A 23,938-nucleotide genomic window follows, 5' to 3' on the forward strand; every position below is an offset into this window, starting at 1 on the left:
GCCCCCATGACTACCTTTGGCCCACCTGAATAATCCAGAAAGATCTCCCAAGCTTCAGATCCATGGCCTTCATTCCAGAGGCAAGATTCCTTTGGCTATGTAACATGACATGTTCATAGGTCCCAGGGATTTGAGTCATTACTTAATTTCTCACAGCAGTTCCTTCTGTGTAGACTGAATTAATAATGGCAAATTGTAGGCTCTTTCAGGAAGATGGGGATCGATTATCACCTACCCTTTCCAACGTTACCAATGATTTGGTTTCCTTGGGATGGTCACAGTGTGCTGCAGGGCAGAGGTCAACCCCAAGAGCAGAGAGAGCTCTGAAGAGAACAGCATCTCCCCCACAGGCTCCCCACTGAGTCCTTTCCTCCATTCTGAATGGCAGGTGCGCTTCCTGGAGCAGCAGCACAAGTTGCTGGAGACCAAGTGGCAGTTCTACCAGAACCGCAAGTGCTGTGAGAGCAACCTGGAGCCGCTCTTCAGTAGTCACATCGAGATGCTGAGGAGGGAGGCTGAGTGTGTGGAGGCTGACAGAGGGAGGCTGGCTGCAGAGCTCAGTCATGTGCAGGAAGCAATGGACGGCTACAAGAAGAAGTGAGCATGACAGGGCTGACATAGTTATAAAGAGTGGAACAATTTGAGGGCATACATTCTGAGGGCTTGTATGAAGAAAGCTGTCATGAGTTCTTGTATATCAGCCCAGCTGTGCCAGCATAGATGGATAGGGAAAGGCCCTGGAGATATCTGGAGAATGATACAGCTGATGACATTAATCGATTGCAGTCACTGTAACCTTGAATCTGATCTTGGAAGATCAACATTCAAATGGGCCCATAGGGCAAAGTAATGTACCCACATACTTTTCAGTGGGCAGAGGTCTGTCTAGTCCTTAGGCATATGAGAGCTGGTAATTATAAGCATTTATTGCAGTTCACATTTCCCTGTAATTAAGATGTTGTGGAAACCTACTCTGGGAACTTTACTTTTCCTTGTCAGCTGGAGTAGGGGTAGGGGCTGGGGTGGTATCGCCCCAGGGAAGATCAGGCCAGTGGGAGAAGAGTGGGGAAATGTTGATCTAGAGGCTGCTTCTGTGAATTCAAGTCCTAGAATATGGGGTGGGAATATCAGGACTTTATACGGGATGACTTCAGAGAGTTTCATGATTAGCACCATTTTAGAAGTGAAAGGCTCCAAGGAACTTTTCACTCATCCTACAAATATTTCCTGTATAACAGACAGAGAAGCCAGGTACCAGTGGCTCTTACCTATAATCCTGGATACTCAAGAGGCTGATCTGAGGATCATGGTTCAAAAGCCAGCCCCAGCAGAAAAGTCCATGAGACTCCTATCACCAATTAATCATCAGAAAACCAGAAGTGGTACTGTGGCTCAAAGTGATAGGGTGTTAGTCTTGAGCTACCAAGTTCAGGGACAGCACCCAGGCAGGCCCAAAGTTCAAATCCCATACTGATGTGTTGAGAGAGAGAGACAGACAAGACAGAGAGACAGAGAGAGAGAATCAGAAAGACATAGAGACAGAGAGATTAAATGACTTGACTCTGGTGCTACTGTGATTGTAATCCAAACTGAGTTCACAGTGAAATGTTGAATTTTTTTCTCTCAGTACTGGGGCTTGACCTGAGGCCTAAGCATTGTCCATTAGCTTTTTATCCACTCAAGACAAGAGCTCTACCACTTGAGCCACACTTCCACTTGTGGCTTTTTGGAGATAAGAGTCTCATGGGACTTTTCTGGCCAGGCTGGTTTCAAACTGGGATCTTCAGATCTCAACCTCCTGAGTAGCTAGGATTACAGATGTAAGTCATTAGTGCCCAGGTCTTTAGATGGGTACTTTGTGGCTGGGAAATATAACTTCCATGGAGGCCATACCTCTTATCCAAGATACACAGAGAATAAGAGGAAGACCAGCGAGGGCTGCAGCCCTGAGCTCAGGCTGGCCAGCCATCCCCTGTGCTCTCTCTGTAGGTATGAAGAGGAGTTGGCCCTCAGGGCCACAGCTGAAAATGACTTTGTGCTGCTGAAGAAGGTGAGTGTCTCCTCCCACATATGGAGAATGATGTTGTGGATACTGGAGACTGGGTGTTGTGTCATGTTCCCATGAGTCCAGTGGTTGGTTGGTGGGAAGGCATTCAGCCCCCTGGCCATTGACAATGGAATGATTTGGTTGTGGAAGCCATCTTGGCCTTTGTATAGCAACTGAGACTGGTCTAGTGGAAGCCATTCTCATAGTTGGACTGTCAACAACCTGGTTAATTGAAATGTTCACTTTGAAATCTGTTGTGTGACAGGCATGGGTGGGTCACACCTGGAATCCTAGCTACTCAGGAGGCTGAGATTTGAGGACTGTGGTTTGAAGCCAGCCAGGAAGAAAAGTTTGTGAGAGTCTTATCTCCAACTCTGGAAATGGAGTTGTCATTTAGCAATAGGTTACACATCCAGGTTAGATTGTAAGTGTGGTATGGAAGGATAAGGCCAGGCCAGAGGCAGAGAGGTGGTTAGAAATAGCCATAAGGCATGCAGCATGCAGGGACTCAATGCGTAGTCTGGGCAAGTGTGCCCACCCACCCTCTTTGCCCTATCTCTACCAGGACATCGACAGTGCCTATTTATGCAAGGCAGACCTAGAAGCCAATGTGGAGTCCCTGAGGGAGGAGACTGTCTTCCTACAGTCCCTCTATGAGCAGGTAAGAGAAGGAAGAAGGATGAGAAGACATCTCTGTAGGGCTTTATCTGGTCCTGGTTCTTGAATCCTGGCTACAGTTTGTGTTCCCCTACTTTCTTGCCTTCTGTGACCAGATGGGATTTCTTTCCCTCATAATCAGACCTCCTTTCAAAATGGAAGTGGGTGATGTCCTTTGTTGTAGAGAATTTGAAAGACTGTGATTCATTCTCTGCCCACTTAATATGACAGGTGATTGATTCAAGAACTGTGAAAGCCAAATTGTAGCAATTCAAGACCTCAACTCTGATTGTGGTCAGCTCCAGCCCAGCCCTGACCAGGAGTTCATCTATAGATGCGGAAATCCACATACAAATTGACCCCTAATCCCCAGACCTGGAGCCATGGCCTAAATCCTTCCTTTCACAGCTAAGGTTTAGAATCCTTTGAAGAGACAGGATCAGAGGCAGGGTTTGCAGTACAGGCTACAGGTTGTGTCTCCCACAGGAAATCTGCTACCTTCAGTCCCAGATTTCAGAAACTTCAGTTGTGGTGAAGATGGACAACAGCCGGGAGCTGAACATGGACATGGTGGTGGCTGAGATCAAGGCTCAGTATGATGACATTGCCAGCCGCAGCCGGGCTGAGGCTGAGTCCTGGTATCAGACCAAGGTACAAGACAGGGCTGATATGGCCCATCAAGCTCCCCAGAGCGGCAACTGAGGGCCTTACTAGAGCAGGGGTGGGGCTTGAGGCCCCAGCAAAACTATGGGCTGGCTAGTCAGACTCTACCAGGATGTCCTACTAAAACTGGACTTTTAGGCTCCGGTTCCAACCTCCAGGGTTACTGCACATCAGGTCTTACCACTCACCCTAGCATGCCAAATAAAAGGAAAAGTATTGGTGAAGGGCAGAGACAGGAGACTTGTTTGAGGCATGGGCAGCTGCCAGAAAAGGCAAAGTGAACACTGCAGGCCACCTTCAGCATCTCTTTGGGGTACAGACATGAGCTTCGGGTTTATATATAAAACAGAATAGCCAGTTACCTGTGGTTATGCCTATAATCCCAGCTACTTAGGAGTCTGAGATCTGAGGATTACAGTTCAAAGCCAGCAAAGACAGGAAAGTCTATGAGATTCTTATCTCCAATTAACCACCAAAAAGCTAGAAGTGGAACTGTAGTTCAAGTGGTAGAGCTCTAGGCTTGAACATAAAAGCTCAAGGACAACATCTAGGCCCTGAGTTCAAGCCCTAGTACTGGCATACACACAACAACAACAAAAAAGATAAAGAAGAAGATAGACAAAAGAAAAAAAGGAAGGAGGAAAAGAAGGAAAGAAGAAAGAAAGAGAGAGAAAGAATAAGAAAAAGAATTAGGGCAGGGTTGAGAGGTATGCATAAGCAGTCCTGGTGAAGGTCAGGTGTGGCCTTGCTGCCCATTATCTCAGTTCTGGTTTGGGAAGGAGCTCTGGAGAAACTGTTACAGCTGTTTGTCCTTTGAGGGGAACCATCTGGTCAGGATGAACAAGTCATTGTTGCCTGTCAGGTGGTCTGTCCTAAGGAGACCCGGCTGCTCCCTTTCTCAGACGCAGTTTTCCCATCCCTACTTATAAACACATTGACAATCAGTTCCGTCTCTCCTAGATTCCAAGGTGACTGCAAGGTGAATGGCTCAGAAGAAAGACAGGTGCAGAGGGGAGACAGAGAAGCCAAGTGTGTCTCCTGCCTTTAGCTCATTCATAAAGCCCAAAGGAGCCAGTGCTTTTCAGTAAAATCAGTTGAAGTACCTCTCCCAAATACCATGATCTCAAGCCACCACCGTGTCTGTTTGTTTACCCTCCAACTGTAGTGTGAAGAGATGAAGGCCACCGTGGACCAGCAGGGTGAGAACCTGCGCAGAAGCAAGGAAGAGCTCAATGAGCTGAACCGCATGATTCAGAGGCTGACAGCAGAGGTGGAAAGTGCCAAGCAGCAGGTCGGGCTGCCCAAGGCATCTCTGCTTCTGCTCTGCCGTCTGCTTTGCTCCATTCTTCAGGGACTGCCTCTATCGTTGGAGAGGCTTAGGCCTTACCTGTGCAGGGGGCTTGCCCTTCTATGATCTGGTTCTCGTGGATTTGATAGGTGTCAAGTGTCATCTAGTTGTTAAGCTGAATTGTTTTGTTGCTCTGGTTAACTAGTGATGCAAACTATCTCTTCATGCACTTACTAATCACTTGCATTTCCCCTTCTGAGCATGGTCTATTTGTGTCATCTGCCTCATTTCCTATTGAGGCCCTGTCTTTTGTGTTTCCTCCCTCCCTTCTTTCCTCCTTCCCTCCCTCCCTCCACCTCTCTTGCTTTATTTCCTTCTTATTCTCTGTCTCCCTCCTTCCCATCTTTCCTTCCTTCCTTTCTCTCTCTCTCTTTCTTTCCTTCCTTCCTACCTTCGTTCCTTTCTTTCTTTCTTTCTTCCTTTCTTCCTTTCCTTCTTTCCTTTCTTTTCTTCTTTCTTTCTTTCCATCTGTGCCAGTACTGGAGCTTGAACTCAGGGCCTGAGTGCTATCCTTTAGCTACCACTTGAGTCACAGTTCCATTTCTGGATTTGGGGTGGTTAATTGGAAATAAGAGTCTCATAGACTTTCTTGTCTAGGCTGGCTTCAAGCCTTGATCTTCAAACCTCAATCTCACAATTAGCTAGGATTACAGGCATGTGCCACAGGTGAAAGATGATCTCATCTTCTTTCCTTGGTGAACTTGTAGCCTTACCTCTTGTGTTGTATGTAGATCAGAACCCTTCACCGATTATATACATGCTGCAATTAATTATCTTCTCTCAATCTGTCACTTGTCTGTTCAAATTGTCTGGTCTCCTTTACTGAGCAGACATCTTCTACCTCAGTGTGGACAAATCTTAATAGGCTTTCCCTTAAAGGATTATATTTGAGAAGTTTTTTTTGGGGGGGGTCCGGTCATGGGGCCTGAACTCTGGGCCTAGGCGCTGTCCCTCAGCTCTTCAGCTCAAGGCTAGTGCTCTACCACTTGAGCCACCTTCCCAGACCCATATTTGAGAAGTTTTGAAGTAATAAACATGTCTATTATCTCAAATGAATGTCCTCACACTTAGAACTTCAGTCCTTTTAAGCTTTATTTTTGTCTATACAGTGCAGAGGACTCTAATTTTCCTGCACATAGTAAATAGATTGTGTAATGCATTCTCTCACCCTATTTGAGACACCACCACACTGAGTTCACACACATTTCTGCCTCAGTTTCCATTATTTTATTTTTGCACGGCTGTTCTCAACTAGCTTATAAGATGCACCCCAGGAAAGCCTTGCTACTGTTAATAGCAGAGTGATGAAACATAGGGTATTTGTAGAAGTGAAGCTGAGAAGATTCAGAGTAGTCCCCAATGTAACTTGGCTCGGGGTCCTTTGCACTGTGGGTATGCTGCCCTCAGTGAGAGGGAGGGGCAACTGCCAGCTAGTATGTTGGAATGTGTTGCAATGAACCAATGAATGAGACCCTGCACAGCAGCCTCTGTCATATAGAAATACAGGAAAATGAGCTTGTTTTTCCCAGTAGTACAGGAACTGAGTCAAGAACTTTATGCTTGCTAGACTGTTCTACCACTGAGTCACGTCCTTAGCCTCCCCTCCCCACTTCTTTTATTTTGCTTTAGTTATTTTTCAGGTAGGAAATTGCATTACTGTCCTCTCTTTGCCTAGTCTGGGTGGCCTCAAACTACGATCCTCCTACCTTCCGACTATCTGAGATTCCAAGGCTATGCCACCAGGCTTGGCCCAACAAAAAGTGACCATTTTAAATGGAAGTAAATAAGGATAATCAAAGCCATTGGAGATCCATCAAGAACCCACATCACATCTGTGAAAGAGACTTGTCAACGATCAGTGATGTACAAACTCCTTTCCTTTCTCTCCTTCCACCAGCGCTGCAAGCTAGAGACAGCCATAGTGGAGGCAGAGAAGCAAGGAGAGGCAGCCCTCATGGATGCCCGCTGCAAGCTGGCGGGGCTGGAGGAGGCCCTGCAGAAGGCCAAGCAGGACATGGCCTGCCTGCTGAAGGAGTACCAGGAGGTGATGAACTCCAAGCTGGGCCTGGATGTGGAGATCGTCACTTATCGCAAACTACTGGAGGGAGAGGAAAGCCGGTGAGGACAACAGCTCTGAGATCCCCTAATGTCCACACCACAGAGCTAGAATAGGCCCTCCATAGACTAGAATCCTCTGGGTAGAGAAGATTTGAAGTGGTATCAGTTCATCCATTTTGCAGATAAGCTAAAATGACATGAGTTGTCTGCAGAAGCAGAGGAAAGTGACTCTGATGGCTCACTCACTCTTCTTCCTTACAGGTTGTGTGAAGGTGTGGGAGCAGTCAATATCTGTAAGTTTTGGTGCAAGGCTCTCTGTCTCTCTCTCTCTCTCTCTCTCTGTCTCTGTCTCTCTCTCTCCCTCCCTCTCTCTCTCTCTCTCTCTCTCTCTGTATCTCTCTGTCTCTGTGTCTCTCTAATCTTAAAATAAGATTGCATCTATCTGGGAATTGAGTGTCAGTCAATGGGGCCATAGGTGAAGGACAGAGCTGGTCTCTGGGAAATGGACAGATTAATGCTACAAAATATTTGCTCCTTCTCTGGGTGCTGTAATCCTAGCAACTCAGGAAGTTACAACCATGATTAATGGTTTGAAACTGTCCCAGGTAAGAAAGTCTATGAGACTCTTACTTTCAATTAAGCAGCAAAATGCCAGAAGTGGATCTATGGCTCAAGTAGTCAAGCACCAGTCTTGAGTGCAAAAGCTAAGGAACAGCACCAAGGTCTTGAGTTCAAGCCCCAGGATGGGCGCTAAGAATATATATATATATATATATATATATATATATATATATATATATATCAGAAATTGGCCCTCACATGAGTTCACCTAAAAGCTTACATCAATTTATCAAGAAGCTTATAAAGTGAATGGGTCAAATGCTGACCCCCTAATAGCCTAAGCTGTTCTATTGGTTTCATACACACAGTATGTTCCTCATGAGGCTCCTAGTCTTAATACAAAGAAGTGCTAGATTTATATTGTGATTCTCAGGGTCTCTGTAGCCAGTAACTCTGGTCTCTATGTTTCCACTGTTTACACAGCCTCAGCCTTTACCTTTCTAGCAACTATATTTCTAGATGATTCCTCTAGTGTGAGACATCAGTTTTTGCTAAACTAGTGTACAAACACATCTCAAAACCAGTCAGGTTTGAATAGAGTGAGGGATCAAATTTGTTACTACATTTCTTCTAGAATCAGATGGCTGTGGGCTTAGATTTCCCTATAGAGTGTTTTGTTGTTGTGTTGTTTTGTTTTGTTTCTAGGTGTTTTTTTTTTTTGTACCAGTACTTGGGCTTGAACTTACGACCTGGGTGCTGTCCTTTAGCTTTTCAGCTCTAAGCTGATGCTCTACTACGTGAGCCACAGATTTGCTTATGGCTTTTTCTTGGGGAGATATGAGTCTCATGGACTTTTCTGCCCAGGCTCACTTCAAACTGGTATCCTCAGATCCCAGACTCTTAAGTAGTTAAGAATATAGACGTGAGTCTCTGGCGCCCAGCCTTCCAACACACTTGTGTTGTTGGTTCCTCAGGACATGAAGAGAGTTAATCATTGTTTCTAAAAGGTTCTGGGCCTGGTATGAAGACACTTCTGACCTGGTGTCTCTGTCCACAGGTGTGAGCCGTTCCCAGGGTGGTGTGGTCTGCGGGGATCTTGGTTCCACTGTCTCACGTGGCCTGGGTGGTGTAGCCATCAACGGTGGTGTTCTGTGCTCCCTCTCTGTCATGGGGCCCTCCTTTAGTGCAAGATCTGGGAGGTTTGCATAGTCAGGGTGAGATTCTGCACAGTAGGGTCTCTTGGGGATAGCAGGGGGCCAGAAGCGGGACCAGAAGGGGAAAAATCTTTCTTCTTGTGACTAAAAGGTCAGTTTGGTAATTTTCCTTTTCAGGAGATGAAGTAACTGTCGCTTCCTTCTTGGAATTATAACTCATTCTTTTTGAGTGCATGCCATAGTTTGGGCAGGGAGCTAGGAGAGGGGGTGTGCAGGCTGTGGGAGCATCTTTGGGCTCTGCCTTTGGATGAGGGGGGCTGGGGATGCTGCCTCAGAAATGAAGACTCGGGGAGGGCACCGGGGCTGGGTCTTCACTGGATCTGAGAGATCGAATCTTCCTGGAGTCCCCTTTCTCATGAAGATGGGAAGACTGGCTGAGGAGAATCAACTGATCAACCAGTGGACCATTGGAATTGTATTGCATTTGCATGTGATGCCCAGATGGCTCCTGCTTTCTCTTGCTGTGCTGATTAAATGTCATGGCAAAGGTTTTTTCCCAAACACTGAGTGCCTGCTTCTATTATTCTCTTCTATGCAGAGCACTGATTATTTTGGTGCTTCTCAGGCTGTGGACCTATGGGGTGCTTCTCTTTGTCTAGGATATAAATCAATATATAGTTCTAGGAACAAGTCCAGGAGAATCCTGTAGGAACTAAATTTGGAAGACCATTGATCCAAGAAGACAAGGAGGGTCAGGTTATTTTGACTGTGGAAAGTGTTTCTCCCTGGTTCTCAGAGAAATGGCTTAGTTAGCCACTTCATTCCTTCTTTGCACGTGTGTGCGCATGTGCGCGTGCGCGCGCGCGCGCACACACACACACACACACACACACACACACACAGAAGGGTGGTATGGGGACACAGGCAAAGAAGGGGAAGAGAAGGGACCTTGCATTCATTAAGTATCTACAAAGTGCCTGACACTTCATGATTATCCTATTTTATAGGCAAGGAAATCAAGGATCAAAGAAATGGCCTCCCTAAGTAACCTAGAGCAGGTCACACAGCTGGTTGAGGCTCCAAGCTCAGGTCTAGGGTGCCAGTGTTTATATACCTTTCTACAACATTCTCTGATTGTCCTCCAAGTTCAACATGCTGGTTTATCAGATGTCCTGGACAGAGGGTTTCCTCTCTAGCTATGCTTTACTAGTTGACACTTCAGGAATAAGAGAGGGACAGTGACATAGCATCTGCAGAAACATCTCCCTGTAGTCTCTGCTTTCCTAGAGTTCTAGACAGGCCTTCTGAGTGGGGACCCAGACTTCAGTCTCATAACTCTGATTGGAGGATGTGTCCCTGATAGCCAGACAGAGGATGTTGATTTGTGAATTCTGTCCCTGGACCATTTCTGAGCCAACAGTAGTCAGTCTAGCAAGTCCTACCTGGGGAAGCACACCTGGCAGCAATGTGAGGAGGTAAAAAGAGCAGTTTCTGGTGGACAAGTTTCTTTCCCCTCTTGTTCAGGAAAGACTCGACTTCTCATACCTTACTTAATTAGGAACCATTAAAAATATTTAGAAAGGGTCACGTGGTGGTGTCTCATGCCTGTAATCCTAGCTACTTGGGAGGCTAAGATCTGAGGATTGTAGTTCAAAGCCAGCCTGGCCAAGAAAGTCTGTGAGACTCTCATCTCCAATTAACCAGCAAAACATTGAAAGTAGAGCTGTGGCTTAAGTGATGGGCAGCTAGCCATGCGTGAAAAAGCTAAGGGACAGTACCCTGACCCTGTGTTCAAATTCCAGTATGGACACACACACAAAAAATCTAGAAAAAGACCTGGATTGAATAGAAGATATTTTGCCACAGAATATATCTTTCATCTCAAGACATGGAGAAGCCTTTGGACAGCTCTCTGGGGACAATTCAGTCCTGAGGCCTTCTGTGTCTCCTTCTTTGGTTGGTCTATTTCCGAAAAGTTCACACCTCTCTCTTCTATGTCTCCTTCTTTGGTTGGTCTATTTCAGAAACGTTCACACCTCTCCCCTACCCAGGCTCAAATGGAGTCTGCCTAGATGGGTTGATAATAGACACTTCAACATTACAAAATCATATAAATGTACTAATGTCCATGAGAGCCATACAGAGAGACTGGAACTCATAGAACCAGATAGTTGAAACTTAAACAGCATTTAAGGTACTAGGGTTTCAACTTCACACTAGCTAGACCAATACTCTACCACTTGAACCACATCCTCAGGCCTTTTTGCTTCGGTTGTCTGTTGGGTAGGATCCTATTGTTTTTGCCTGCGCTAGCACAAACCATGATCTTCCTATCTATGCTACCAAAATACCTGGGACCACAGATGTGTGCCACCATGCTTAGCTTATTATTGGAGATAGGATTGTGATCATGTTTTTGTGTGTAAACTATCCTTGAATCATAATTCCCTTATCTCTGTCTCCTAAATAGCTGGAATTACAGCTACAGAAAGATATAGGTCTTAAGGCTCTTGGATGGAAGGAGGTACCAAGTTATGGGAAGGTGAAGGGAAAAGTTATACCTTAAATACAGGTTGTCTCACTATGCAGATAAAACTTCTCGAAGGATTTCTTAGGGCTTCTTTTAGAGCAGATGAAAAGTCTGAGCATTGGTGACATTAAATTTTTTCCCAATGGTCTCTGGTGGTTAATATTTCCTGTCTGATTAGTGAGATTCTTAAAGATGAGGATTTAAGCCAATTACATATTCTTTCATTTTTATGATTTTTTTTGTTTGAGATGATGTCTCAGTAGGTAGCCTACTTTGGCCTGACACTAAGATGCTCTCAGCCTGGCGGCTCTATTCTAGGCACAGCATGGTCTGGATCCCACTGAAGTCAGTTTAAAAGAGACAGCAGAGACTCTCTTAGGAGGGATAGGATACCCACAGAGCACTCATTGCCTTTCAGTGGGGGAATGTGAACTGGAAGAGGATGGTGGTAATGGTGATAGTGATGGTGACAGAGGTAATGATGGCAATGGTAGTGGTGGTGATAGTGATAGTGGTGATGGTGTAATAGTGGAGATGATGGTACTAATGATAGTGATGATGGTGACAGTGGTGTTTGTTGTTGTAGTGATGGTGACAATGATGGTGGTGGTAGTGATGATCATGGTGATGGTGATAGTGGTGATGGTGTAATAGGAGATGGTGGTGATAATGATAGTGATGATGGTTACAGTGGTGTTTGTTGTTGTAGTGATGGTGACAATGATGGTGGTAGTAGTGATGATCATGGTGATGGTGTAATGGCGGTGGTGATGGTGACCACATAATAATGGTAGTGATGGTGATGGTAGTGATCATGATGATGGTGATGATGGTGGTCATGGTAATGATAATAGTAATGAGGATGGTGGTGATAGTGATAGTAATGATTGTGATGTCACTGTGGTGACAGTGGTAGTGGTAGTAGTAGCAATGGTGGTTGTGGGAATAGTAGAAGTTGTGATGGCTGTGGTAACGGTGGCAGTTTTGATGGCAATAGTGATAGTGGTGGTGGTTGTAACGTTGAGGTGAGGGTGGTAGGAATGGTGGTGAGGATACTAGAATGTTGGTGATGGGGTGTTTGTGATGATGGTAGTGCTGATGGTGGTACTGGTGGTAGTGATGGTAATGGTGGTGCTGATGGTGGAGGTGGTGAGGGAGGGGTAATTTTTCTTTTTACCAGTTTGTGTTTTTAGTACAGGAACTCATGCTTTGTAATCTGCTGCTACTCCGTCCATTCCCCAAATGTTCACCTTTTACCATCAATATCTTAAGGTAATAGTGTAGGGCACATAGCAGTTACCTTGGTTTTGAGCAGAGTGAAAAATAAGTAGAGATTTCTGGGAGAACAAAGGGTGAGGTTTGGGAGTGAGGAAAGTAGTAGAAGGCAGGCAGCATGAACTGAACTCTTCCTCCATGGGTTCCTCTGGGCAGGCTCCCACATCGGAGGGGAGCAAAACTTGTTTTAGTTACCATAATGTCTGATGACCACAACACTTAGTATAGTTGCTCTACAATGTTGCCAGATGTGAACAATGCAGATCAGGGGAAATACCCACGGGTCACATCCATGTTTTGGTGATTTTTCTTGTGAATCATCTGTGATTTCTGTGTGATTAATTTCTTACTATGCTTGGTAATAAGGCAAAGTTGCATTTCCTGAACTCCTAAAGAGGCTAGCAGAGAAGAGTGAATGACCTGAGGCCTGGAGAAGGAGCCCTCTTGGAAGTATTTGTAATGACTGGCAGGGGGAACTTGAGGCCTTGTGGAGGAGAACCAGTAGCTTCAGTGGGGAAAGGAAAAAACAATCAAGCCTGATTTATATGTTGTTTTGGAAAAACTATATTGTATATTTTCTAATCCCTTTGGTATAACACTGAATATTTCAAAGAGAATTGACTACAAAGGTTTGATTTCCTCTCATAAAGATGTCAGTTTGGTTGATGGTATCACAGGAAAAATGGAGCAGTCATCTTTATTATTTGGGACACTTGCTCTTCTGACTTTCCTTCATTTCTCAACTTCAGATCACTTCACTTCTTAAAAACTTTTTCTAATAAAACTTCAATGATTAATGACTTGAATTGTCCTTATTGCCTCCCTCAAAGTCTAGAGTTTTCATAGGAAAAGCTATGGGAGTCTCAAAGTCCTTTGACCTGGAAGAGCTTGCTCTAGATCTTTGTTCCAGACCATATGGAGGATGGCGAGGGAGTTCCTATCTTCATAAATCTTCATATGAATCTGTTGACTGGTCTGTCTTTGCACACAAAGCACGGCAACATATTAAAAAGCTTATTAGAACCTACCAAGTCCTGGCTGTTTGACTTTTACTGCATAATCTGATTTGGCATTTTAGTATTCCTTGGCCCAGATACATGTGACCATCACATTGTTTTTCCCCTAGTACAGACTCTGTCCAGCATCTCAGAACCAAAGGAGGTAGCAGGGATAGAAAGAACTCAACCTCCTCACCTCACAGCGATGTTCAAAGCACAGAGGCCACTTCTTGTTCAAGTTCTCCCCCAAATCCATGAGTCCTCAGAATGGAGGATCACATTCCTACCTCCTGACTTTTAGCCTTCGACTTAACCTTTCCTGTGAATGAATGATATGTTCCAAAGTACACTGGCCTCTTGTGAAACACCATCATGACTTTAAAGCTCAGCGTGCCAGGAAAAAGGAGAAGCAGGCAGGAGAGTTGAGGGATCCTGTCCAGGGTCACCTGGGAAACCTTAAATGGGGCAGCTGAGCACACAGACGCAGCCAGCAACTTCCAGCCAGGCCTGAATTGAGGAATAAGCAGAATAGGCAAAGCTTAAACTTCTCCCAGAGGAAGAGGCTAGGAATTGGCAGGGGGTTGGAGTCACAGAGGAGCTAGTGGACAGACAGTTGCTTGATAATAGTGAAAACTAATTTGTTCACCTAATGGATAAAAGGAGCTGAGTCCCAAAGGGCCGGCAGTCTGTAACACTGGCTCTTCCTGCTCATGGTCTAGTCTCCAGACACACTCATTGATGTCACTGGCCCAGAGCCAAGGAGACAGAACTGGAGATCTTCAGGGTGCTAGATGCTGTAGGATAGGGATGTCAGTTGTTAGGGACAACAGAGGAGAGCACTGAGCAAAGGCAAATGGGAAGGGAATGTGTCACAATGTATCACTGTGGGTTGGGAAAGAGCATGGTCTTAGGAGCCTTAGTGGGTGGACTTAGCTCCTTGGGGTGAAGTCCAGGTCTGGGAGATGCACATTGAGTGGAATGGCTGAATAGACTGAGGAGTAGGAAGGGGATGATGGAGGCATTGGTGCTGGTGTAAGAAGCTTATATACCCTTAGGTGTTAGTGGCTTATGCCTGGAATATTAGCTACTCAGGAGGCTAGGCAGGAAAATCCATGAGACTCTTATTTCCAATTAACCAGCCAAAAACTGGAAGTGGAACTGTGACTCAAGTAGTAGAATGCTAGCCTTAAGCAATAAAACTAAGGGGTAGTGCCTAGTCTAGTTCAAGACATAGTACCAATACACACACACACACAGGGGAATAGCACACACACGTCCTGGGAAGTGATTTGAACCCAGCAGGAATTCATGTGGCACTAATGGGTTCAGGCTGTTGGGTGCATTAGGAAGTGGACTTGGGAAGATGTTATTGCAGATTTGGGGGTGAGGAATGTGGATTGGAGCTGTGCCCAGGTCTGTAGGGATGGAGAAGGAATAAGTAAATAAAGCTGTGAAAATAGAAAGAGGCAGAGTCACATGGGTGGCCTGGGCAGCCCTGTGTAGTTGGACTATTCCAGCACTGGTCAGTTGTCACAGGGAGGGACCAGAAGACACAGTAGTTCACAAGATCACATACCTTTGCATGGCAACAGCATTTATTGAAACATAGATTGGTACAACCCAGAAGGCAAGGCACCCACAGTCATTAACCAGAGGAGGACCCAGGAAATGGCTTAACCTTCTCCATCCCTCCACCAGTCCTGCAGTGGACAGACCCCTCCTGGAGATCACAAGGAGGAGATCTGGAACAAATATGGAGTCTTTGAAATGTGTAAAGGTGCACTGGACAGCAAGACCTGTCCAAAGTCCCCTAACCAGGGGCTGTAGGCAAAAGCATATCCCAGACATTGGGTGTTTGGGGGAGGATGGATGGAGCAGTTAGCCCAGAGGAAGTCAGGCAACCAGAAAGATGGGTTAAACACAACAAAGGAGAAACTGGCAGGTGCTGGCTCTTGCGCTACTGCGGAGGGCCTTCCTCTCTGGTTCTTGGTTGTGGGAAGACCGGGCTTGGTGGTTAGGATCATCCTTTGACTCGGGAAGGCCTAGCTCCCATACTGTGCAAGCCACCCTGGGTGACTGTTCAGAGAATGATATAAATTGACTTGCAGGTCTCTGGAGTTAAGAAAGGGCTGGGAATGACCCTCTAAGGAAACCAGGAGAGAACTAGGAAAACTAGCTCCCTAACATGAGGAGGGGGAGGGGAGAGAGCAGCCTCTTAGGGTCCTTCCTGCTTGAGAACATCTGGAAGATTCTGGAAGCAAGCATACATTTTCCATTCACACATCACTCAGTGCCAGGGCAGACCCACGAGGGGCCAGCCAGGTGGCTTTTGGCAGAAGGCCCCAACGTTATGCAAAGCGGACTGACCGGCTGCTCCCACAGCTGAAGTTGGAGGAGCGGGGTTGGCATGGGGAGCAGGAGTCGGGGGCCATCACTGTAATGCTGCCCCCTGTGGCTGAGGGGCCAGAGGCGATCTGGCGTCCTGGGGTGGTACTGTAAGTGAGCCCCCCACAGCTGACTCCACCGCGGGAACTGCTGACACCTGTGGGAAGAGCAGACAGGACTGGGTGACGGGCTTGCTGGGGTCTTGCCCAGCCAAGACCGATCCAAGTGAGCAGCATCGTAGGGGAAGCCTCCTCCTCAAGGAGTCCAGGGGTCAGTAGTGCAGGTCCAGATCCTCTAGCCTCAGCCTAGCTGAGACTCCTTCCCCCAGCCTGCACCTCCCTGTGTCTACCAGAAGGGGTGCTCAACTCTATTTTCTCTACCTTCTCTAGTGAGAAGGCTGCAGAGGAGGAAAAACTCTCAACTAGGGGAACACTGAATCCTAAGGATCAGGTCGGGGGGAGGGTCCAGCTTTGCCATCCCCAAAGCCATTTTCCTCAGAGTATTTCAAGCAAATACTTACAGACATTCACAGAGCCCACGCCCTCGCACAGCCTAGAGGAAAAGAGAGTTCCATTAGTTCTAGCAATGAGCTTGAGTCCTTGAGACAGATGGTAAATTGAGGCCAACCAGGGTTAACCTGTGTCCTGTGTATAGAAGTCGGAGGGACTCCCCAGACTCGGCCTTGAATCTCATTTCCTTTCTTTAGTGGTTCTCCATCCATGAGGATGAATGAACCCTCCTGTTTTTTGTTTTTGTTTTCAGTTGTGGTTATTGTTGTTTTAGCAGTGGTGAGAACCTTATCTCTATACATAGCCTCCAATTGGAGTGGTGGGCAGTTGGAGAGCTCACTGCAACCTCATATTTGAGGTGGATGAAGAGTTCTGTGTGTATGGAGTACGTCTTCATTATTGCACACAAGCCAGACTCAAGGGAGGACAGGCAATAAGAATGAGCTTAGAGGCATATGACTTAGGGGCAGGCCCCACTTCTATATTGTCCTGTGTAGCCACGGGGAAAGACATTGACTGGGAACTCATCTCTTGTAGAGGAGAAAAATGATCCCTACCATAGGGAACACAAAATGATTATTTAGCCCAGAAGCATTTAGTAGAATGGCATTAATATCGAAGGCTAACCTGCCCTAGCCTGCAGAATTGTAGGCCACACTTGGGCTCAAGATAGTACACTCTAGAAGGAACAGGGCCTCCATCTTTGGGCCTATCCTGATTGCCTCCCAGGATTAGGTACATGCAGAGTCCTTCTTTGTCTCACCTGTGCTCCTCGCCCTCCAGCAGGCGCCTGTAGGTGGCGATCTCGATGTCCAGGCCCAGCTTGGAGTTCATCACCTCCTGGTACTCCTTCAGCAGGCAGGCCATGTCCTGCTTGGCCTTCTGCAGGGCTCCCTCCAGCTCGGCCAGCTTGCAGCGGGCATCAGTGAGGGCCGCCTCACCCTGCTGCTCTGCCTCGGCCACAGCTGCTTCTAGCTTGACACGCTATGGGGAGATGTGAAGAACAAGTGAGCGGGGAGAGAGAAAGAGAGCCAAAAGAGACAGAGCTAGACAGAAAAGGAGACAGAGAGATAGAGAGACAGAGACACACAGAGAGATGGAGACCGAGAGCAGGACTTAGCTCAGGGCTAAATGGATAGAGATCAGGCAGGGGAGGAGTCTTCTGGAGAGAAGGCTGAGCCCATGACAGGTAAGTAGGGCTATGAACCTGGACAAGAAGGTGGATGGACTCTTCCTGATCTCTCCTTCCTAGTGCTTTTGCAGGTGGCCTAGAAAGGTTCTAGAGTCTTCTTTTGGAAGTCAGTGGTCTGGCTCATCCCAGCTCAAGTGATACGTAGTTTGGCAGGGCGGAGGCTGCCCTTTATCTGGTCCCTGCTTCCTCATAGGCCCATTATGAGGCTAGATTAGAGTCAGGATTTTGCACATCTGGGCCGGAGGGTCTAGTTTTTCAGACCACCTGTGCTGCCTCTGGGAATCGTCCTGGTACCTTACCTGGCACTTGGCATTCTCAATCTCAGCCGTCAGCCTCTGGATCATGCGGTTCAGCTCATTCATCTCCTCCTTGGTGCGGCGCAGGGTCTCCCCATGTCGGATCACTGTGGCCTTCATCTCCTCACACTGCAGGGGGTGGGGGAGGTGGAACCAGAGGCTCAGGATAGAATACTCTAGCCATGCAGCATCTCACCAGTAGTGTGCAGTAACTGTACAATGCTAAGCTCATGCAAACTCACATGGCAGCCTTTCCATACTGCTCTAGCCTCAGAGCTGTTGCCCCTCCCTTAAAATAAAAAAGCATCCTCAAAGTAAGAAAGGCCCATTTGGAATAGACATCTTACATTGTTCCCTGTCTAGGAGGCACTCACCTTGGTGCGGTACCAGGACTCAGCTTCCGCACGGCTGCGACTGGCTACATCATCATATTGAGCCTTGATCTCAGCAACTACACAGTCCATGTTAAGGTCCCGGCTATTGTCCATCTTGACGATCACTGAAGTGTCTGAGATGTGGGCTTGGAGGACACGGATCTCCTGTGGGGCCAATAGCCAATGCATTTAGTGTCTGATCTCAGTCATATTTCCCACCCCTGGGGACGGTATGCACTCCCTAGGGGAGGGTAGATGACTGGTCAGAAATGTCTTGTAGCTCTTGCCACTACTACCTTCATTCACACACAGGCACAGCATAAAACAATAAAGCTGTCCAGGCACCAGTGGCTCACGCCAGTAATCCTAGCTACTCAGAAGGCTGAAATAGGAGGACTACAATTTAAAGCTAGCCTGGGCAGGAAAAGTTGGAGAGACTATAATCTCCAATTAACCACAAAAAGATCAGAAGTAGAGTTGTGGCTTAGGTGGTAGAGTCCTAGCTTTGAGCCCAAAAGCTCAGGGACAGCACCCAACACCTGAGTTCAAGCCCTAGTATTCACACACACACACACACACACACACACACACAAATGCAAAACAAAATGAATAAGCTGAAAGGGGTCCTAGATTTTACCTGGGGACGGCCTGTGACTTGACACATGGGCATAAGTGGAGTTGGATTGAATGGAAAGAAGAGTAGCTTATCCCCCTTTGGAATATATATCCATCACCTCTCAGCTCCCGTTTGGATCCCCATCTATATACCGTTTCATGGTGAACATAGACTGACTTCCATTCAGACCAGTGCACACATGCACAGCCCAACATGCAAAGAAGTGCTTACAGACCCACAGAGGCCAACCTTGCACATACCCCTACTTTGGCACACATGTGAACACAGGTGGATGACACACAAACTCACACAACCTGTCCTATGCTGTGGCACGATCTTGCACTGGGGCTCACCATCTTTTCAGCCACCCTGCACAATGGCAAACACATGTGCACACAGACACTTTCAACCCGTTCCCCTTTCTTTGCATTTCTCTCCACCAGTCCTGGCTGGGTTGGCAGGCACCTCTCACCTCTTCATAGAGGCGCTTCAGGAATCCTGACTCCTCCACCAGAGCCTCTACATTGGCCTCCAGGTCTGATTTCCGCAGGTAAGCACAGTCCACATCCTGGCAGTTAAAAGGGAGAGTTTGGTGTGTGGGAGGGGCTTGCATGTGGGAGGGGCATACAAACAGGAGGGACTGTTTGTGGGAGGGGCTTGAATGTATGACAGGCACATGTGTGGGAGGGGCATGCATGTGGGAGGGCTTGCTGTGGGAGGGGCTTGCATGTGAGAGGGACACATGTGGGAGGGGCATGCATGTGAGAGTGGCATGCATGTGGGAGGGGCTTGTTTGTGGGAGGGGCCAAAGAAAAGTGATCCAGTGACTATATCCATGCAGGTGAGTCCATTTTCCCTCACCTCTCAGCTGTGCAACCAGTTGCCGCTTACCTTCTTTAGAACCACAAACTCATTCTCTGCTGTGGCTCTCAGAGCTACCTCCTCTTCATACCTGGTATGGGAAAGAGAAAGGCTGGAGCTGAGAGGCTGGACCTTGAATTCCACTCCAGCTCTCAGTCAGTTTTTCCAGGGGTCACAAGGGTATTGACCCTCTTCGGAGGGTACCTTGTCTTCTCTATAATCTTTCTGTGCATTGTTCTGGGGCTAGTCCTTGTCCCAATCTGGCTTTGCTGCGCCTGAGTCTTAACTCTAAGAGGAGCACATTCCAACTCCAAGTCTAACATCATCTGTGCATTTTGGTCCAAAGACAGTGTATCATTAGTAGGAAAAGCACAGCAAAGCAGTCGAAAGTGGACACACACAGCTGTAGGTCTCCCCAGTGTTTCCTTTCCTCATTTCCCTGGGAGGTAAATTCAAGACTCATAGATCTGCCAGAAGGAAGAGGGGAAGGAACACAGGAGTCTGAGGAAACCTAGATCCCACTGGACAGCCCCTCTGGGGCCCAGGGAGACCTGTTAAAGTAATCTTAAAGAAGCTGCTATAGACAGAAGCTATGGACCGAAGTTTCCAGACTGCACTCTGAGTTGCCCCTGAGGGTTGCAAATGCACTTACTTTTTCTTGTAGCCCTCCAGCACCTCCTGCACATGGTTAAGCTCTGAGGCCAGCCTCCCACTGTCAGCCTCCACACACTCAGCCTCCCTCCTCAGCGTCTCGATGTAGCCACCAAAGAGTGGCTCCAAGTTGCTCTCACAGCAGCGCTGGTTCTGGTAGAACTGCCATTTGGTCTCCAGCAGCTTGTTCTGCTGCTCCAGGAAGCGCACCTGCCATTAGGGTAAAGAAAAGAGGCTCAAGAGGGAGCCAGAAGGATGCCAGTACCCTCAGAGCTCTCTTTGCTCTTGCATAATGATGGGATTGAGAGTTTGGGGCTCAAGATGCCCCATTCTAGCATCCCCCGCAGAGAGGTAGAGATAGTAGGAGAGAAAACAAACCTGACTTAGCTCAAAGCCACCAAGTCTTGGTTCTGTCAGTTTAATTGGGCAAGTTATTTAACCTCTTGATGCCATATTTTCTCCCTTCCCAAACAGAGATGATTTGTGATACAATTGATGTCAAGATTGAACCAGTTCATACATGCAAAGTGCTTGTTAACAGTCTCAGACACATAGTAAAGCACAGCAAGCCAATCTAACTAATTCATCTAATTAGTAGTTGTCCCTCAATTATTCATTTATGCAACAAACATTTCTTCAATATTTACTACGCATGTCCTGGCAGGGCCTGGGCTAGGATGCACACACATATAGACATCTATCCTTAGTTTAGCTTTTTGTTGTTGTTTTATTTTTTTGTGCTGGTACCAGGGTTTGAACTCAATGCCTGGGCACTGTCCCTTAGCTTTTTCACTCAAGGCTGGTGCTCTACCACTTAAGCTACAGCTCTACTTCCAGCCTTTTGGTGGTTAATTGGAGATAAGAGTTTCATGAACTTTCCTACCCATGTCCAGGCTGGCTTTGAACTCATCGCAGCCTCAAGAGTAGCTAGGATTACAGGCATGAGCCACTGCTGCCTGGCCATTATCATCATTTTACTACCAGTATATTCCACATGAGGAAATTGAGACTCCTATATGAAAAGACTAGTTCATCGCAAGTGACGTAGTAAGGATTCAATGTTTCTTGAGTCCTGTCCACTGCCCTCACCTGCCCACCATAGTGAGTCTTAGAAGCTCATCAAGCCGGGCGCTGGTGGCTCACGCCTGTAATCCTAGCTACTCAGGAGGCTGAGATCTGAGGATCGAGGTTCAAAGCCAGCCCGGGCAGGAGAGACCATGAGACTCCTATCTCCAATAAACCACCAGAAAACCGGAAGTGGCGCTGTAGCTCAAGTGGTAGAGCGCTCTCCTTGAGCTGAAGAGCTGAGGGACAGCGCCCAGGCCCAGAGTTCAAGCCCCACGACCGACAAAAAAAAAAAAAAAAAAGAGCTCATCAAAACTCCGCTCCATTCATCATTTGAAAAAATGGAGATTATTAACACAACTCCCATTGATTGGGTCATTAACTAAGATCACCAAAGGAAATATGCTAAGGGGAAGTTATTAACTGTTCTAGAACTAGGATTCCAGAACCCCAAGCCTGGTCCTATTCTGGCTGCTCCCTCCCTCCTAGGGCAGACTCTCTCTCCTCCTTTGGAAACCAGTCTCTTAGATGTGAAGACTTTTTACACTGCCCACATTTGTGGGTCCCCTCCTGCCAGCCAGGGTCTCTCCCTATCTATATTCTACACTTCCATCTATGATCAGACTGGTGTGGTCTGCTGTTACTCCTCTTCTTCTAATCCTGTCTTTGGAAACTAACAACAACAACAGCTGAGTGCTGTTTACCAGCAATCCTGGTGCTTGAATTCATTTGTCCTCACTCAGGCTGAAAATGCAGGTCCTGCTCTCCAGACCACAACCTGCCTGGGGTCTCACATGGCTGAGTGGCACAACAAGGTCTTAGGCAGGCTGTGTGCCCACAGCAGCCCTGGATCCTTTCTGGTGCTGCCTGGGCCATGAGCCACAGTGCCTTCTGTTCTCATTATTCTCCGTTCATCCTATGCCCACTGCCCAGACCGAGTTTTCAGGGCCAGCTCTGCCCCTGCCATTTTGTCTTGACTTCAAGAGTACATACACACACTGAAGACCACAGATGCCATTTCCACACCACACCTGGACCTCAGTAAACTTTGCCAGTGATTACAAATGATGAGCTGGGTGCCAGTGCCTCCCACCTGTAATCTTAGCTACTCAGGAGGCTGAGATCTGAGGATAGTGGTTCCAAGCCAGCCCAGCCAGGCAGGAAAGTCTTCATCTCCAATAAACTACTCAAAAAAGCTAGAAGTGGTGCTGTGGGTCAAATGGTAGAACACAAGCCTTGAACAAAAGAAGCTCAGGGATAGTGCCCAGGCCCAGAGTTCAAGCCCCAGAACTGGGGGAAGAGGGGAGAAGAAAGATGATAATAAATCCATCTGCTTAGATATCAAAGTCTGCTTTGTTTTCCCTTTGCTGTCCCAAACTTGCCTCTCCAATAGATCAGGGACCTTCCTGAGGGAAAGCAGAACAAGGCCCTCTCTGGACCATCCCAGGCTGCACTGACCTTGTCGATGAAGGCCGCAAACTTGCTGTTGAGACACTTGATCTGCTCCTTCTCCTCATGCTTCACGCACTGTGCATTGGGGTCGATCTCCAGGTTGAGGGGCGTCAGGAGGCTCTCATTGACAGACACAGTGGTGATGCATGGGGGGCTGGGCCCGCAGACGCCCCCTGAGCGGTAGCCGAAGCTGCGTCCATAGGAGCCAGAGCGGAAGCCCCCCACTGCCATGCGGGGCCCGCAGGATCCCGGGTTACACAGGCTGCGGCTACTGAAGCCGGTGAGCCCCCGGTAGCAGGAGACCCCACGGTAGGGAGCAGCACTGATACAGCAGCGGTTGCCAGTTTTGGGGGCTACGGCAGAAGAGGAGCTGAAGTTCCTGGTGACCCCACATCCTGAGCTGATCCTGTAGGAGAGGGAGGACATGGCGAGGAGGCCCGGAGCGGAGTCTGAACGGCTGCAGAGGTGGTTGGAGGTGACTGTGGGTTGCAGTGAGAAGCTTAGGATCTTTCTGGTCTCTCTGATCCTCCCTGGGCCTTTTTATTGCTGGAGAGAGCTGGGATTGTTGGCTGCATAAAAGGAGTGAAAAGCCATTTTATGTTGTTTATGGGCTTGGGGAGGTTGCCAGCAACTCCCAAGGACTCATCTTAAAGGTGAGGTCAGAGGCGACTGGAGCTCCGTAAAGTATTGAAGATGTTATTAGGGACACTATACGTTTGCACTTTTCATCTTCAAAGCTCGTTTACACACATTAAGTAATTAATTTTCTTGCAGTCTCTCTCTGTCTCTCTGTCTCTCTCTGTCTCTGTCTCGCTCTCTCTCTGTGAGATGGTCTCAACCCACACTTGGAGACAGATTTGAACTCTGCAACTGTCCGGGGGTGGCTGGGTCTTGAAGGTTATGGGTGGTAGGGCATCCCTTCCAGGGAGAAGTTCTAGGGGTCTGAGGTTGACTAAAAGAGGTTGCCACTCTGTGGCTCCACGCAGGCAATCGCATCAATTTCTCAAGAGCCCATAGTTCGGCAGCACCCACAGCTAGCCAGGCAGTCCCCCCGGAATATGGTTTAGAGCCAAAAGAGGTCATTTGGATCACGCTCTCTCTCCAGCACAAAGGGCCAGAGCCAATGAATCTCATGGAACCTTCTGGATTCCAACACATCTGTTCCAGAACGCTTAACTCCTCACTCAGCAAAAGTGAAAAGCACTCAAGTCTCAGTGGCCACATAATGAGCACCTGTAGATGGATA

The 23,938-nt window shown here is 47.5% G+C and overlaps 2 protein-coding genes across 2 annotated transcripts in view; one reads left to right on the plus strand and one right to left on the minus strand.

Annotated features, from left to right (window-relative positions):
* The window catches only part of LOC105997873 (keratin, type II cuticular Hb5-like), an 11,124-nt gene extending 2,581 nt beyond the window's left edge, over positions 1–8,543 (plus strand). The window contains exons 2-9 of the mRNA XM_013032419.1: positions 389–597; positions 1,990–2,050; positions 2,613–2,708; positions 3,191–3,355; positions 4,533–4,658; positions 6,613–6,833; positions 7,035–7,066; positions 8,392–8,543. Of these exons, the coding sequence (XP_012887873.1) occupies positions 389–597; positions 1,990–2,050; positions 2,613–2,708; positions 3,191–3,355; positions 4,533–4,658; positions 6,613–6,833; positions 7,035–7,066; positions 8,392–8,543 (1,062 nt within the window). The remainder of the gene's footprint in view (positions 1–388; positions 598–1,989; positions 2,051–2,612; positions 2,709–3,190; positions 3,356–4,532; positions 4,659–6,612; positions 6,834–7,034; positions 7,067–8,391) is intronic.
* Positions 8,544–15,639: 7,096 nt separating this feature from the next.
* On the minus strand, positions 15,640–23,250 carry LOC105997889 (keratin, type II cuticular Hb5). The gene is made up of 9 exons (XM_013032433.1): positions 22,699–23,250; positions 20,177–20,385; positions 19,555–19,615; positions 19,136–19,231; positions 18,048–18,212; positions 17,677–17,802; positions 16,949–17,169; positions 16,197–16,228; positions 15,640–15,833 (listed from the first exon to the last, which is right to left on the minus strand). The coding sequence occupies exons 1-9, from the start codon at positions 23,116–23,118 to the stop codon at positions 15,640–15,642; spliced, it is 1,524 nt and encodes a 507-aa protein (XP_012887887.1). The 5' UTR covers positions 23,119–23,250.
* Between the last annotated feature and the right edge of the window lie 688 nt (positions 23,251–23,938).

Source organism: Dipodomys ordii, unplaced genomic scaffold (assembly GCF_000151885.1).
Source record: "Dipodomys ordii isolate 6190 unplaced genomic scaffold, Dord_2.0 Scaffold155, whole genome shotgun sequence".
Classification (NCBI taxonomy): Eukaryota; Metazoa; Chordata; class Mammalia; order Rodentia; family Heteromyidae; genus Dipodomys; species Dipodomys ordii.

Bases quoted from the DNA above. Each gene is read 5' to 3' on its own strand.
- LOC105997889 (XM_013032433.1), bottom strand. From the start codon at position 23,118: ATGTCCTCCCTCTCCTACAGGATCAGCTCAGGATGTGGGGTCACCAGG. The intron at 19,616-20,176 runs GTAAGTGCATTT...TTCCCATACCAG, and splicing joins CTGGAGGGCTACAAGAAAAA to GTATGAAGAGGAGGTAGCTC. The intron at 17,170-17,676 runs GTAAGGTACCAG...ATCTCCCCATAG, and splicing joins TTGAGAATGCCAAGTGCCAG to CGTGTCAAGCTAGAAGCAGC.